The sequence below is a fragment of the Oncorhynchus kisutch genome, linkage group LG6, assembly GCF_002021735.2.
Source record: "Oncorhynchus kisutch isolate 150728-3 linkage group LG6, Okis_V2, whole genome shotgun sequence".
NCBI lineage: Eukaryota > Metazoa > Chordata > Actinopteri > Salmoniformes > Salmonidae > Oncorhynchus > Oncorhynchus kisutch.
In genome coordinates, this window is record NC_034179.2 from 36,924,608 (window position 1) to 36,939,178 (window position 14,571).

At 41.4% G+C, this 14,571-nt stretch overlaps 1 protein-coding gene across 1 annotated transcript in view; it reads left to right on the forward strand.

Annotated features, from left to right (window-relative positions):
* Window positions 1-6,276: 6,276 nt before the first annotated feature.
* The window catches only part of LOC109892772 (G protein-coupled receptor kinase 6), a 62,401-nt gene continuing 54,106 nt past the window's right edge, over window positions 6,277-14,571 (forward strand). Inside the window, exons 1-2 of the mRNA XM_020485541.2 lie at window positions 6,277-6,489; window positions 10,844-10,939. Coding sequence (XP_020341130.1) covers window positions 6,438-6,489; window positions 10,844-10,939 — 148 coding nt within the window. The 5' untranslated portion in view covers window positions 6,277-6,437. The remainder of the gene's footprint in view (window positions 6,490-10,843; window positions 10,940-14,571) is intronic.

Here is a 14,571-nt window from a genome sequence, read left to right on the forward strand (position 1 = left end):
GCACTCGGATATTATTTTGTGTCTTAAAACATGTTTCTTCTGCTCCGCAGACACAAACATCAAAATAAGACTACTTCTTGTGACTCTCACCGACTCCACACTTTCTTACAATACATTCGGGCACCCGAGTGGCGCAGCTGTTTTAGGCACTGCATCCCAGTGCTTGAGGCATCACTACAGACACTCCAGTTCGATTCCAGGCTGTATCACAACCGACCGTGATTGGGAGTCCCATAGGGCGGCGCACAATTGGCCCATCGTCGTCTGGGTTTGGCCGGTGTAGGCCGTAATTGTAAATACTAACTGACTTGCCTAGTTAAATAAAACAAATCCCGATTTTATTAAGCGGATTTCCCAAGTAGCGTTGATCCAATACCCTGACTCAAGTCTAGTGGTTCCTATTTTCCAACATAGCTTGACTATTCTTGTTTTCCATTTTCTTCGACACTGTAACCCACTCATTCTCACTTGCTGTACTATTAGCGTCACTCGACTCACTAGCAGTTTCAAACAAAACCTCAGTTTCACCCAACTTCTTGCAAATTCTTTAAATAATAGTCCTGTACAAGGTATTTCCATAGCTGGTAAAGAAATTGTTATAAGCCAGCTGGCTGACGATACTACACTTTTTCTGAAAGACGCTAACCAAATTCCCATATCGATCAATGTGATACAATCCTTTTCCAAAGCGTCTGGTCTATATCTTAACATTAATAAATGTGAACTCATAGCTGTCAAAGATTGTGTGACACCTTCATATTATGGTATTCCAGTAAAAGAAGAACTTACATATTTAGGCATAACCATTACAAAGGATCAGAAGTCTAGAGGCTTACTACATTTTAACCCTCTTATTAAAAAAAACCAGAAGAAACTAAATCAATGGCTACAGAGGGACTTATCTTTAAAAGGTAGAGTCCTAATAACCAAGGCTGAAGGTATCTCTAGACTAACATATGGTGCTCTATCTTTATATCTTGACTGTAAAATAAGCAAGGAGATAGACCAGATGCTTTTCAACTTTCTTTGGAGAAACAGTACCCATTACATTAGGACAACTGTTGTAATGAACACTTATGAGAATGGTGGACTGAATTTTCTGGACTTTACTACTTTAAATAATACTTTTAAGATCAATTGGATAAAAGAATTCCTAAGAAGACCCACTTCTATCTGGAATTTTATTCCTCATCATGTCTTCTCTACTTTTGGTGGCCTTAACTTCATGTTGTTTTGCAATTATAATATTGACAAAGTTCCAGTGAAACTTTCTGCTTTTCATCGGCAGGTTTTCTTGTCGTGGTCCTTAATTTATAAACACATTTTTTCTCCACACAGATATTATATATGGAATAATCGGGATATATTGTATAAAAATACCTCTCTGTTTTTAGAATATTGGTTCCGAAATAATATCCTATTGGTGAGCCAACTGGTAAATGCAGAGGGTCTTTTACTCAGTTATAAAGAATTCTTATCACTTTACAAGGTCCCTGTAACACCTAAAGATTTTGCAATTGTTTTAGATGCCATTCCCTCAGGTGTTGCTATGTCATTCAGGAACATGTCAAGACCTGACCCTCAGAGCCTACCTTCTGTTGACCCTGTTGACTCATCAGTAGGAAAGATTTGTTTCTCTTTTGGTCCATTCAACAACAGAGCGATACGATCCTTGTTTCAGCAGGATGTTGTATCTATACCTTTATGTCATGCCTTATTGGAATGGATTTATTGATAATATCTGTTGGAAAAAAGTTTGGATGTTGCCACACACATACCTACTTGTTAACAAAATTAAGGAAGTTTCCTTTTAAATTATTCATAAATATTATCCTGCCAACCACTATATGAAGAAGTTTAAGGAAAACATCAACTCAAATTGCTCCTTTTGTAATGACCACCCAGAAACAGTTGTGCATCTTTTTTGGCATTGTATGCATGTAAGAAAACTGTGGCAAGACATCAGTAGGTTTATAATTGAACACATTTATGAAGATTTTACACTATTGTGGAGAGATGTACTGTTTGGATTCTTTACATACAATAGAAATAAGCGGAATCATTTTTATGTAATTCATTTAATTATTCTTTTGGCCAAATTTCATATACACAAATGTAAATTTACAAACAGAAAACCACATTTTCGTACCCTACAAAAATAAATTCAACTGTATTTTAATACGGTTAAATGCTCTACTAACAAAAAAGCTGTTTTTGAAGAATTGTAAGTATATGCATGTCCCTTAAGGTCCTTGTGTAATTGTAACGTGATATTGTACCCCCTAGCGCGATTGTCTATCATTTGTAATCTATGTATGCTTGTGTTCCCTCATGTGCTTTATGTATTGATTTGATATTAATAATTTAAAAAATCAGTTTCCGCCATCTTCCATTTCCCACATCCGTTACATCCCTCCTCCTCTCTTCGGAGTTCGGACGCCTGGTGTTTGGTGTCACGTGGGTGGAATAAACGCCCCTTTATCTTTGACCTTTCTGTAGTAAAGAAAATACGAAATAAATATTATTACAGTAGTAGCAGATTAAATAAAAGTATCAAGACAATATTACTATTAAAATCTCATTTAAATCCATTCAATTATGGGCGATAATTTGATAACAGGGAAGGTGTGACAATTACCTACTCTGCTTCTGGTGGTGCTGATCTTGCTGTTACTGGTGATGATGATGATTATGATGAATGATGAGGGATTCATTATGAAATACAATTATAGATTTATTTGCAAGTAATATAACCCAAGAGTTGTCATTCTTCATCAGTGTCAACACAAAGGTTCCAACCACCTAGCCTACTGCACAAACATCAGAAAGCTATAATTGTCCATCTGGGTTAATTTCAATTGATTGACAATGACAAACATGGCAAGGACTTTTAGCAACGATTGAGTTGAAATTGGTTGTCTTTCTTATTTTCAGAATATATTTCTTAACAAATTAGAAAGGATGTACATAAGCATTGGAGAAAGAGAGAGAGAGGAAGAGGAGAGAGAGAGTTCGCCAGCTCTGTGCAAAATCTATTCCAGATGACAATAGCCTCAAAGATATGAACATCCAAGAGGATTTCTACATCTCATTCTGAGGACAAAAATAAAATTAGGCTTGTAGTGGTATCATTATTTTTTATTACTTGTCTTCTGGGGACCATGGTAACCAGGCTGCCAGCATCAAACCTCATTCAGTGGTGTAAGGGCACACATATTGTACTGAGAAGGAGAGATCTCACTTTTTTTGAACCGTTGGATTAGTGTGTTCTCAGGAGCGTTGATTCGATTTCATACTCTCCAAATGGACTTTGGTATATGACTGTTTCCATTTCCTTCATCTTAATGGAGGATTCTGCTACTCTCAGAGGAGATCTCTTATGTCCATCATAACAACCTACACTCACTGAGACTGTAACAACTGGGTTACCAAAAGAGAGCTTTTCTTTGGACGTGAAAGAACATTTCTTTCAATTCCTTTTTTCTTTCTATCCATTCACACTTTTTTTCAGCATAGACTACGATATCTAGTTTTATAAAGCATATCAACCCGAGAGCCAATATGAGAAACAAGACCCAATGCTATTACACATCTATACATAGTTTATGCTATTACACATCTATACATAGTTTATGCTATTACATTATCTATAAATGTATTAGTTTAAAAAAAGTTGGTAACCATATTTTAATATCAGAGAGACAAATAGTCTCTCTCGCCAGACTCTGTGCATGACAAAAAAAAGAGACATGCATTGGTCAAGGGGGTGTTAAGCGGCGCAGCACAGGGGAACCCAAGAGCAGACAGACCAGGAAACAGGGATGAATGAACCGAGATGTTTATTGTAACACATGGAGAACTGAAGTGCAGATCCAGGGAGGCTTGGGTGAGTTGTAGCAAACCAGATGTGGAGGCTGAGGTTGGAGTGAGCTGGGTTGGGACAGGGTAAACAGGTCTGTAGGGGAATCCAAGGGAGTGGTGGTGTGGTGAGATGTGTAACAGGAGACAGGAACCAGAATGGCAAAACAGCAGCGAGAGGAGAAACAGTGTCACGCAAGGAAATAGGCACAGCAGGATATTAAATAACAACAAATTGCTAGAAGCATGACTGACTGAATGGCGATTACGATCTGGCAGAGTGGAAGTGGCAGTGGCAGGACTGAGTATTTATAGAGGTCTTGATTATGGAACGGGTTGCAGGTGGTGGGGAACTGCTTTGACTCCAGCACACCTGTCTCCAACCACACAATCGCACACAGAGAGAGCGAAGAAGAGGGAGAGAACTGGGGGAATGGCTGCAGGTCAATGAGACTCCGGATGTCCACTAGGGGGTGTAGCAGGAGCAGATGGAACAGGGGGATTCTTGTTAATGCAATGCCATGCCTCTAGATGTCCCTGTAACCAAGCAAAATATCCGTTTACTGTAGAATCCATTCTTCATGCTCATTTTCTTTATTCAGACATTGCATTCAACTGAATGGTCCATCAGGTAAAAAGTGTTATATTGCCTCCCCTAAAATGTGAATGGCAACATTTTGTTACTAGTTGGCCTTCATTTGAGACTATGCTGCATTCATAACCAAGTGGGGAAGTGGTAATTACCAGTTGTGAAGTCGTAAATACCAATTGGAAGCATTCCAGTGATTTGAACTCGAAACGCTGACTGGCCAACAAGCTGTATCAACCCTAAACTAAAAGTACAGTTATCATGCTTTTAAACAGATTATAGTGTAAAAAATGTATGTGCCTCCCAAGTGGCGCAGCAGTCTAAGGCACCGCATCGGCAGTACTAGAGGCATTACTACAGACCTGGGTCACAGCCGGCCGTGACGGGAGACCTATGAGGCGGCGCACAATTGGCCCAGCGTTGTCCGGGTTAGAGGAGGGTTTGGCCGGCTGGCTGTCTTTGTCCCATCGCGCTCTAGAGACTTCTTGTGGCGGGCCGGGCACATGCACGCGGACACGGTCACCAGTGTTTCCTCCGACACATTGGTGCGGGTGGCTTCTGGGTCAAGCTAGCAGTGTGTCAAGAAGCAGTGCGGGTTGGTCAGTTTGTTATATCTGGAGTACTTCTCCTGTCCTATTCGGTGTCCTGTGTGAATCTAAGTGTGCGTTCTCTAATTCTCTCCGTCTCTCTTTCTTTCTCTCTCTCGGAGGGCCTGAGCCCTAGGACCATGCCCCAGGACTACCTGACATGATGACTCCTTGCTGTCCCCAGTCCACCTGGCCATGCTGCTGTTCCAGTTTCAACTGACCTGAGCCCTAGGACCATGCCCCAGGACTACCTGACATGATGACTCCTTGCTGTCCCCAGTCTACCTGGCCATGCTGCTGCTCCAGTTTCAACTTCCACCTGACTGTGCTGCTGCTCTAGTTTCAACTGTTCTGCCTTATTATTATTCGACCATGCTGGTCATTTATGAACATTGAACATCTTGACCATGTTCTGTTATAATCTCCACCCGGCACAGCCAGAAGAGGACTGGCCACCCCACATAGCCTGGTTCCTCTCTAGGTTTCTTCCTAGGTATTGGCCTTTCTAGGGAGTTTTTCCTAGCCACCGTGCTTCTCCACCTGCATTGCTTGCTGTTTGGGGTTTTAGGCTGGGTTTCTGTACAGCACTTTGAGATATCAGCTGATGTACGAAGGGCTATATAAATAAATTTGATTTTATTTTATTTGGTGGGGTCGTGTTTCGGAGGACGCATGGCTCTCGACCTTCACCTCTACCGAGTCAGTATGGGAGTTGCAGCAATGGGACAAGACTGTAACTACCAATTGGATATCATGAAATTGGGGGAAAAGTACACACACAATTTTTTTTATAAAAAAATAACTTATTAGATTGCTTTTCATAAATAATGTTTTGTGTTACATTTAACTGCTGACAAGTGTGTAATCTAGGTCATTTCCTTAGTAGGTGACGTCAGAGGTCAGGATGTGGGAGAAGTCGAAGCTCAGAAATGATTGTGGAGTTTCCCACTTGTATTTACGATTTGGAGGGGCGTTCATGTGTATGGTTCCCAGTCATATGTGGTAAATACCACCGTCCACTTGGTTATGAATGCAGCATTGGTTTGCGCTTCTTACGTCATGCGTTGAATAACTGAATATGAATATGAAGATTTTATCCAAGTTTGGTATTAAATGGGCGTGGTTATGTCACTAGAGTCCAATGAAAAAAAACACAACTATTTACACTGTCAGAATACACCAATAGTTCACGTGTGGGCGGGGTCCAGTGGTAAACACAAAATAGTCCCAGTTGGAATCGACGCAGTTTGACGCTTCGGGGGTGGCGGTACTACGGGGTGAGAACGACGGAGCGGAGAGTCATTCAGGGTTAAAATATTCCGCCTTGGGGGGTGGGGGAGGACATACTTCACTGCCAACCCAGTGACAAGGTTGGGTCTGCGGTGCCTGCAACCCAGGAAAACATGGAGCTCGAGAATATCGTGGCCAACACAGTCCTGTTGAAAGCAAGAGAAGGTAAGAGACGTCGAAGGGCAGGGACGGGTGACAAGCTTGACAGCTCCTCTCTCTGCACCGCCAGAACCAACTCTGAATCCGGGGATTCCCCCAGGAAGTCCAGGCCATAGAGATAGGCGCTGGATGATTGCTGCCCCTCTTTATTATTTGCAAATCCTCTGAAGCGTTAAGATAAATATTAACATCCCATATGCTCGCTGTGGCCTTCGTTACACAATATTTATCAGAGTTTAACCTTGGACAGTGGTAGGCTACAGAAAAGATGCGAGTGTCAATCTGACTGCGCGAGACGTTTGATTCCCCTTATTCCGCTTTGTACACTACAGCGTCCTCCGGTATTTTTTTTATACAGGATGTTGAACAGAATTCCATATTCAATGAGAATAAAAAGAGCAACACTCATCACTCATGCCAGTACACATGCATTTGTGGACCTCTTTTTGGCATTGACAGCGTATGTCAGTGCGCTCCATGGTCGCAAGAAGATTGTAGTGGTGTTGACAAGGGTGTCAACATTGTCAATTTGTGAAACGACAACAAAGATTATGACTGATTAAGCAGCACTATAGGCTCTAGCGTACTATCTAACTGTAACAGGCAGGATGCACATTTCGAATAACTGTATAATGGGTCAATCTGAAACACAAATTGCAACAATGTATATCAATTTACCACCCAATCACAGATTATCTGCAAAAGTAAGACATTGATGTATCTGTTGTAACTCTTTCCTACTAAATCAATTAGTGCAAACACAATAAACAAATATCTTGTTTTAGAACTAAGGAATGTTTTTCCTTCAAACTATTTACAGAATCAGTTCACAGGGTGGTAGACCCCAATCTCATGAACCTCACTCTGGCTGTATCAGTCTCATGGCGTGCACAGCTTTCTAGCAGATCTGACAGTAGTGGATATATAAAGTAGAATAGAAAGTAATATAATAACTTTTATTATCCCCAGATAGAACATCAGTATCATCATTGAATAACATCATACTGATCTGTAAATGTGTTTATTTTCAATCAATCAGTTTTTCATTAGTTAAATGTTTTATAATGGCAAACAAAAAAAACAATTGTACTGTGGTAGTCTATAGCAAAACACCGGGTTCAAAATGTTATTGTCCTGTGGTAGGATCAGTAATGAACCACTGTGCTGGCTCTGTCTACTGTGCTGGCTCTGTTTGATAGAGGAGAAGTATTGAATCAGCCATGGACATTACAGACTTCTGTTGTCATGTCGCCTCTCTCTGGTCAGGTTGTATGCAATTGAAATCTACTGTGTAGTGTTATTATAGTTCGGTATAGTACACCTCAACACTAAGTTCTACTTAAAATCTTTTAAGATTGCAAGTCTTATTTCAGCCATCAGGGACTAAAGAGGGTGTGTTTTGCAGCAGAATGTAAAAAGATGAATCAATTAATTCTAAATGATAAAAGTAGTTATCTGAGAGACCGAGCCCTACTCAGTAGCCAAGTGAAGTGGTATGATCAACTCCACAAGGAGAATAACCCTAGTTATTACTGCAAACCAGCCATTTTGTATCTGCTACACCCCAATATGGTGTTCTAATATAAGCTCCTCTACTTTATTTCCACTCTTGTTGTTTATGGTGGTGGTAATAACACTGCAAGTATCTTATTATTATCAAATAGTGATAAAGTAGTTAATAATAGCTTTATACTTTCGGTCACAAACAACAGTTTAGAATGGAAAAAGGCGGTAGAGTGAAAGAATAAGAGTCTCTGATTTGCAATATTATTTCCATACTGTTTGTCTGTCTTTGAACTTGCACTACTGCAGGATGTATGTGGACACCTGCATGTCGAACATCTCATTCCAAAATCATGGGCATTAATATGGAGTTGGTCCCCCTTTGCTTCTATAACAACCTCCACTCTTCTGGGAAGGCTTTCCACTAGATGTTGGAACATTGCTGCGAGGACTTGCTTTCGTTCAGCCGCAAGAGCATTCCGAAGTTGGAAGCACAGAAGGGTCTAGAATGTCATTGTAGGCTGTAGCGTTAACATTTCCCTTCACTAGAGCTAAAGGGCCTAGCCCGAACCATGAAAAACTTCCCCAGACCATTATTTCTCATCCACCAAACTTTACAGTTGGCACTAAACATTGGGCATGTAGCGTTCTCCTGGCATCCGCCAAACCCACATTAGTCCGTCAGACTGCCAGATGGTGAAGTGTGATTCATCACTTCAGAGAACATATTTCCACTGCTGCAGAGTCCAATGGCGGCAAGCTTTACACCACAGCTTTACACCACTTCACAACAAACCCATTTCATGAAGCTCCCGACGAACAGTTCTTGTGCTGACATTGCTTCCAGAGGCATTTTGGAACCTGGTATTGAGTGTTGGGACTGAGGAGAAATTATTTTTTACACACTACGTGCTTCAGTACTCGGCAGTCCCATTCTGTGAGCTTGTGTGGCCTACCACTTCATGGATGAGCTGTTGTTGCTCCTAGATGTTTCCACCTCACAATAACAGCATTTACAGTTGACCAGGGTAGAAATTTGACTGACTTGTTGGAAAGGTTGCAGACTGACAGTACCACGTTGGCCTTACTGAAGAGCTCAGTGACGTTAATTCTACTGCCAATGTTTGACAATGGAGATTGCATTGCTGTGTGTTCCATTTTCCATTTTGTCTTTGCATTTGCACTAATGCAGGATGTGAATAGGTCTGATCTCATTCTTTCAACACCAGTGAGTATATCTCCATCAAACAATACTGGGTTAGTGATAATATACTGTACACTGTCATTTGTCATTCTTGTACATCTATTTGCCAGGCATAAACAATGTACTCAGTGTGTTATTTGCATCCTGTCCACTTCCCATTGTGATAAAACATTGTTAGCCACACATAGTGTCAATATGTTCTCTGCCAACTACTATTTGAATAGCAAATGTTACTTTGCATGGCATCCAGTTCCTCCTCGTGCCCCTTATAGAGTTGGTTTCCCCATCCAACCAAGATGGGACACTTTACATCATAGGCAGCAGGCATATTCTGCATGTCAGTTTGTTTGTTGTCATACTGTAGCTACCCTTGACCAATGTCAGATTGGGTGAGGATGTTTGGATAGTTGGTGTCCTTTATTTGCACTGGTGAAAGTTAAAGCAGGATAATGGTCAGCTGTGCAAAGCCTTGTTTTGAATCTGGGTTCTGTAGATTTTTTTTTTGAAGGTGCACACCATTACCATAGGGCAACAAGTTAACCCCTAGCTTTTTAACTGGCACTTAGTTGAAATGAAGATGAGGAACTGACTTAATTTTCTCTCCTTATGTTCTTTGTCTGCGGGACAGACGTTAACAAGTTCCTCATTGCTGCCCTGAGTCCATGTATGCTAGCTAAGCTATATATCACTACACTAAAACCCTCCCTCCCCATTCCCTTCCTCTTCCTTCATCTACCACTAAAGACAAAGGGCCTCAACCCTCCTGCCTCAGTGTGTACTGTAGGCTCCAGTTTACACACACACAGTCAGCCCTGTGACCTTTCCCTGGACGGCATGTTGACAAGCCAGCTTTTCTAATAAGGAGGGAGCAGCAGGGCCTCCCACCTGGACCAGCCATTCTGCCTGCTCGCTGTGTGTGAATGCTGCAGCGTGTGACGTGGGTCTCACAGACGTTAGGACAGCGGGGCATTCTCATGGCATTGACATGATTCTTTTCCTGAAGCCACTCCAGGACGCCTGCAGTCCATAGTCCTGTGGGAGGGAAGGTGGTGGGAGGGAAGGGAATAGTGGAGCCTTAGGCTGGGCAGTCTCCCTTGAGGAAAACAGAAACAGTTCACTCTCTCTCCAGTAACCTTTGTGGAGTTGAGCAAAGTTGTACTTTTATGTCGTACTGTTTTCTATCATCTATTGGAAGATTGGCATCTGGATTTTGTAGTCCCCCTGGCTCTTTCAGACCCCATGACCTTGGTGTGGGTCAGGGTCTCACCAGGTCACCATTCAAGGTCAATGTTTGTGTCAAGACCTTAAAGAAATTCAAAAGCTGTAGGCTATTTGTTAGCATTGTGGTTGGGTATTACTAACCCTATCTCATAGACAGTAATAAAGTAAGTATGCTTTTTCTATGTCAACAATGGAGCACTGTCTTCTTGAAACACACTCCAGGACATCCATTATTTTAATCACCCTGACCCTCCTCTTTATCTTGGCCAATGTACAACAGCACTTTTGTTCTGAGTGTTTTTAGGAGAGCTGTATGTATTTTATGGCTCGCTCAAGTCTGTCTACTTACTGTATGTATCAGGTAATATTTAGTGTTTCCCCATGTGTTAAATGTTCCCTTTATTTGATTAATCAACCACTGTTCTTTTGCAGGAGGTGGTGGAAACAGAAAAGGAAAGAGCAAGAAATGGAAACAGATGCTTCAGTTCCCCCACATCAGCCTGTGTGAGGAGCTCCGGCAAACTACAGGTACGCTACCTCTCCTCTGCCCGCTAGCTCACCGCTCGCTCATGACTAGATATACTATATGTCCAAAAGTATGTGGACACTTGCTTGTCGAACATCTCATTCCAAAATCACGGGCATTATTATGGAGTTGGTCCCCCTTTGCTTCTACAACAACCTCCACTCTTCTGGGAAGGCTTTCCACTAGATGTTGGAACATTGCTGCGGGGACTTGCTTTCGTTCAGCCGCAAGATCATTCCGAAGTTGGAAGCACAGAAGGGTCTAGAATGTCATTGTAGGCTGTAGCGTTAAAATTTCCCTTCACTAGAGCTAAAGGGCCTAGCCCGAACCATGAATAACTTCCCCAGACCATTATTTCTCTTGCACCAAACTTTACAGTTGGCACTAAACATTGGGCAGGTAGCGTTCTCCTGGCATCTGCCAAACCCACATTAGTCCGTCAGACTGCCAGATGGTGAAGCGTGATTCATCACTCCAGAGAACATATTTCCACTGCTGCAGAGTCCAATGGCAGGGAGCTTTACACCACTCCAGCCAACGCTTGGCATTGCGCATGGTGATCTTAGGTTTGTGTGCGGCTGCTCGGCCATGGAAACCCATTTCATGAAGCTCACAACGAACAGGTCTTGTGCTGACATTGCTTCCAGAGGCATTTTGGAAAGGTTGCAGCCTATGACAGTGCCACGTTGAACGTCACTGAGCTCTTCAGTAAGGCCGTTCTACTGCCAATGTTTGACAATGGAGATTGCATGGATGTGTGTTCCATTTTTTTTTTACACCGGTCATCAACGGGTATGGCTGAAATAGCCAAATCCACTATTTGAAGGGGTGTCCACATACCTTTGTATATATAGTGTACCATGGTACTAAAAGTCTGAACAAAAACACAAGATGGGAGAACCTGCAATCCACACTCGAGGTGAAAATTCACACAAACAATAACTAGGCACTGAGATTCTTTATAAAATGCAATTCAATGTGACGTTCACTGTGGTGTGGTCTGACAGAAGTCAAGGTGGGGTTGGTGGTGACAGACTGTGTTATGAAGTAGTCTGATGGCAGTTGACCATACTGTCCTTTCAATTGTGGAGCAAATCCCCACCCCATCCTCTCAAGACAAGAAGCATATATCATTTAGTACAGTTGGAATGCAGGTCTGTATAATATGCATCAGTTATCTTATTGTCTAATCAGGAGTCATTATTCTATCATCCCATTATTTCCTTAGGAAGTGCATTAGTTATTGTCAATTTTGTGCACAAAGCAACATGTATTGGCTTTGTGTTTTTTGGCAGTTGTGGTTGGTGCTGCTGGTGGTAGTCAGGAGTTGTTGAACATGGAGTCACACCAATGCAGATCAGCTCACTGCATGGTATTTTGTAATCATGGGGCTTGCATTGCATCCTGTGGAACACGTGAATGATGAAGATAGGCTGCTGTGGTAACTTCTGTTTTTCTCAACCTTTCCCGATGATTTAGAGGCATTGTCGGCTGTTCCTCTACAGCTGCACAGAGAGGGTTTATAAATCCCTCTCATCCATCACTCTCTCAGATGGATGAGTTTGGGATTAGGGCTGTGATGGTCATGGAATTTTGGATGACGGTTATTGGCCAGCCAAATGATAATTTAAGACGCACATTTTGTCCTCTCCTCTGCTCCTGACTTCATGTGCCGCCATAGAAATAGAATGAATAGAACGGGCATCCCCGTTCAAGTCAATGAGGGCATAATGGGTGGACTGTACCCATTGGAGCAAAGCAGGAAGTAAAAGCAGGAAATGTACCCATCAATATGTGCTGTAATTTGTTGATTCAACTCAACTGACATTACAAAAATATATTCCATTGCATGAGCCACATCAGTTAAAGCTTTTGCTTTAGGTTTTGTACAAGGCTTCAAACAGCTGAAAATACTATATTTTTGGATATGGAAAAGGTATTTCACAGCGGTTTAGATGGTACAATGATTCTCTACACTATACTTGCTTGTTTTGTCACATAAACTAAAATTAAGCGAACTATTAGAATTTTAGCAACCAGGAAATAGTTCATCTTTAAAATAATTTGAATGAACATTCTATATTACCATGAAAATGATTGCATCACAATACCAGTAAGCCATTGCGACGGTACCCATGAGTATACCAGTCAAATTGTCTGGGTTAGAGGTCCGTTCTATTCATTCTGTGACTCAACCACATGAATGCCCTGCCATCCTGTCTTCAGTCAGCTGTTCGTGACAGTTATTTTATTTTCATGACCGTCATCATCCATAACCAACTGTTACATGGTAACTGTACCAGCCCTATTTGGGATGTTTATGAAATGAATCCTGTTTACGCTGTAAATGCTGAGTGCATTTTATCATTGACTTCAGCCATGAAGCAGAGGCAGACATACTGTATTCGTGCTTCAATTGTACCACAGAGGAAACTGCGGCCTGGGCAGAAAGAGGAAGCTGACTCGCATGTATACTTGAATTCACTCTGCCGTTTTAAAAAGAAAATGGTGACACAAATGTTTATAGATCACTGGTTTGGAACACAAAGTAGGCATAGAACACACACACAGTTTTACTGTGAGAGTTCACTCACGATTATTGAAGTTTCGTACAATAAGTAGACGTTAGAACGGTCAAAATAGGTTTGTGTTGCATATTTGAGTGTATGTTCTGCAGCAGTTTGAAAAGATTGCATTAGTTTAATACAAAACACAATCTAAACTAAGGAAACAAAGGTGGGTTGTTCCTCTAAAATGAGTGCCTCAATTAGAAGTTGTGCACCAATATTGAATTTTAAAAGCCAGTTATATTCACTGAAGTTCCCTTTATTATAAACCACATAAATGCAGCCCAATTCTGATCTTTTGCCCCATTAGTGGCAAAACATCTGATCTGATTGGCAAAATACCAATTAGAGATAAAATATCAGAATTGGGTTGCCTGTAGAGGTGTGAACATTTACATGATAAAATATTTAAATGAAATTGGGATCCTGAAAGCTGCAATATGGAACTTTTTGGATGACCCAACCAAATGATCATAGAAAAGTAAGTTATAGATCTGTCATTCTAATTGAAAACAAGTCTAAGAAACGGTAGATCTGTTCTATGTGCGCTATTTATATGCTTCAAACAGGTTAAAATACAATACTTTTGGTTATGGAAAATTATATATCACAGCGGTTTAGATGGTACAATGATTTTCTACACTATACCTGCTTGTTTTGTCACAAACTGGCGAACTAGTGGTTTTTAGACTGTTATTCATCTTATTGCTTGCTAGCTACTCTGTGACAAGAACATGTGGTAGGTAGCTAACTAGCTTGTTGTTAATGGTTTACAAACCATTAGTGAATGTGTTAGAAAGCTAAACAGCTACCTAGCTAGACAGGTGACTGCTGTGCCTAGCCAAAAAGGACTCGCTTTGAAAGTTGGATCATGTTATCCTTTGAGGGATTTTAAGAGTTCTTACCCTATGATTTTGAACATTCAAAGCAACTGGGAATAGTCCATGGCAGGCATTGTCACCATAGCTTGCTAAATAATTTCTGAGTGATAGAAAGCACAAGCGCCACCACCAATCATCCTACACCAGGGTTCCCCAACTGGGATGCTGGCCTAGGCAGAGTTCCTC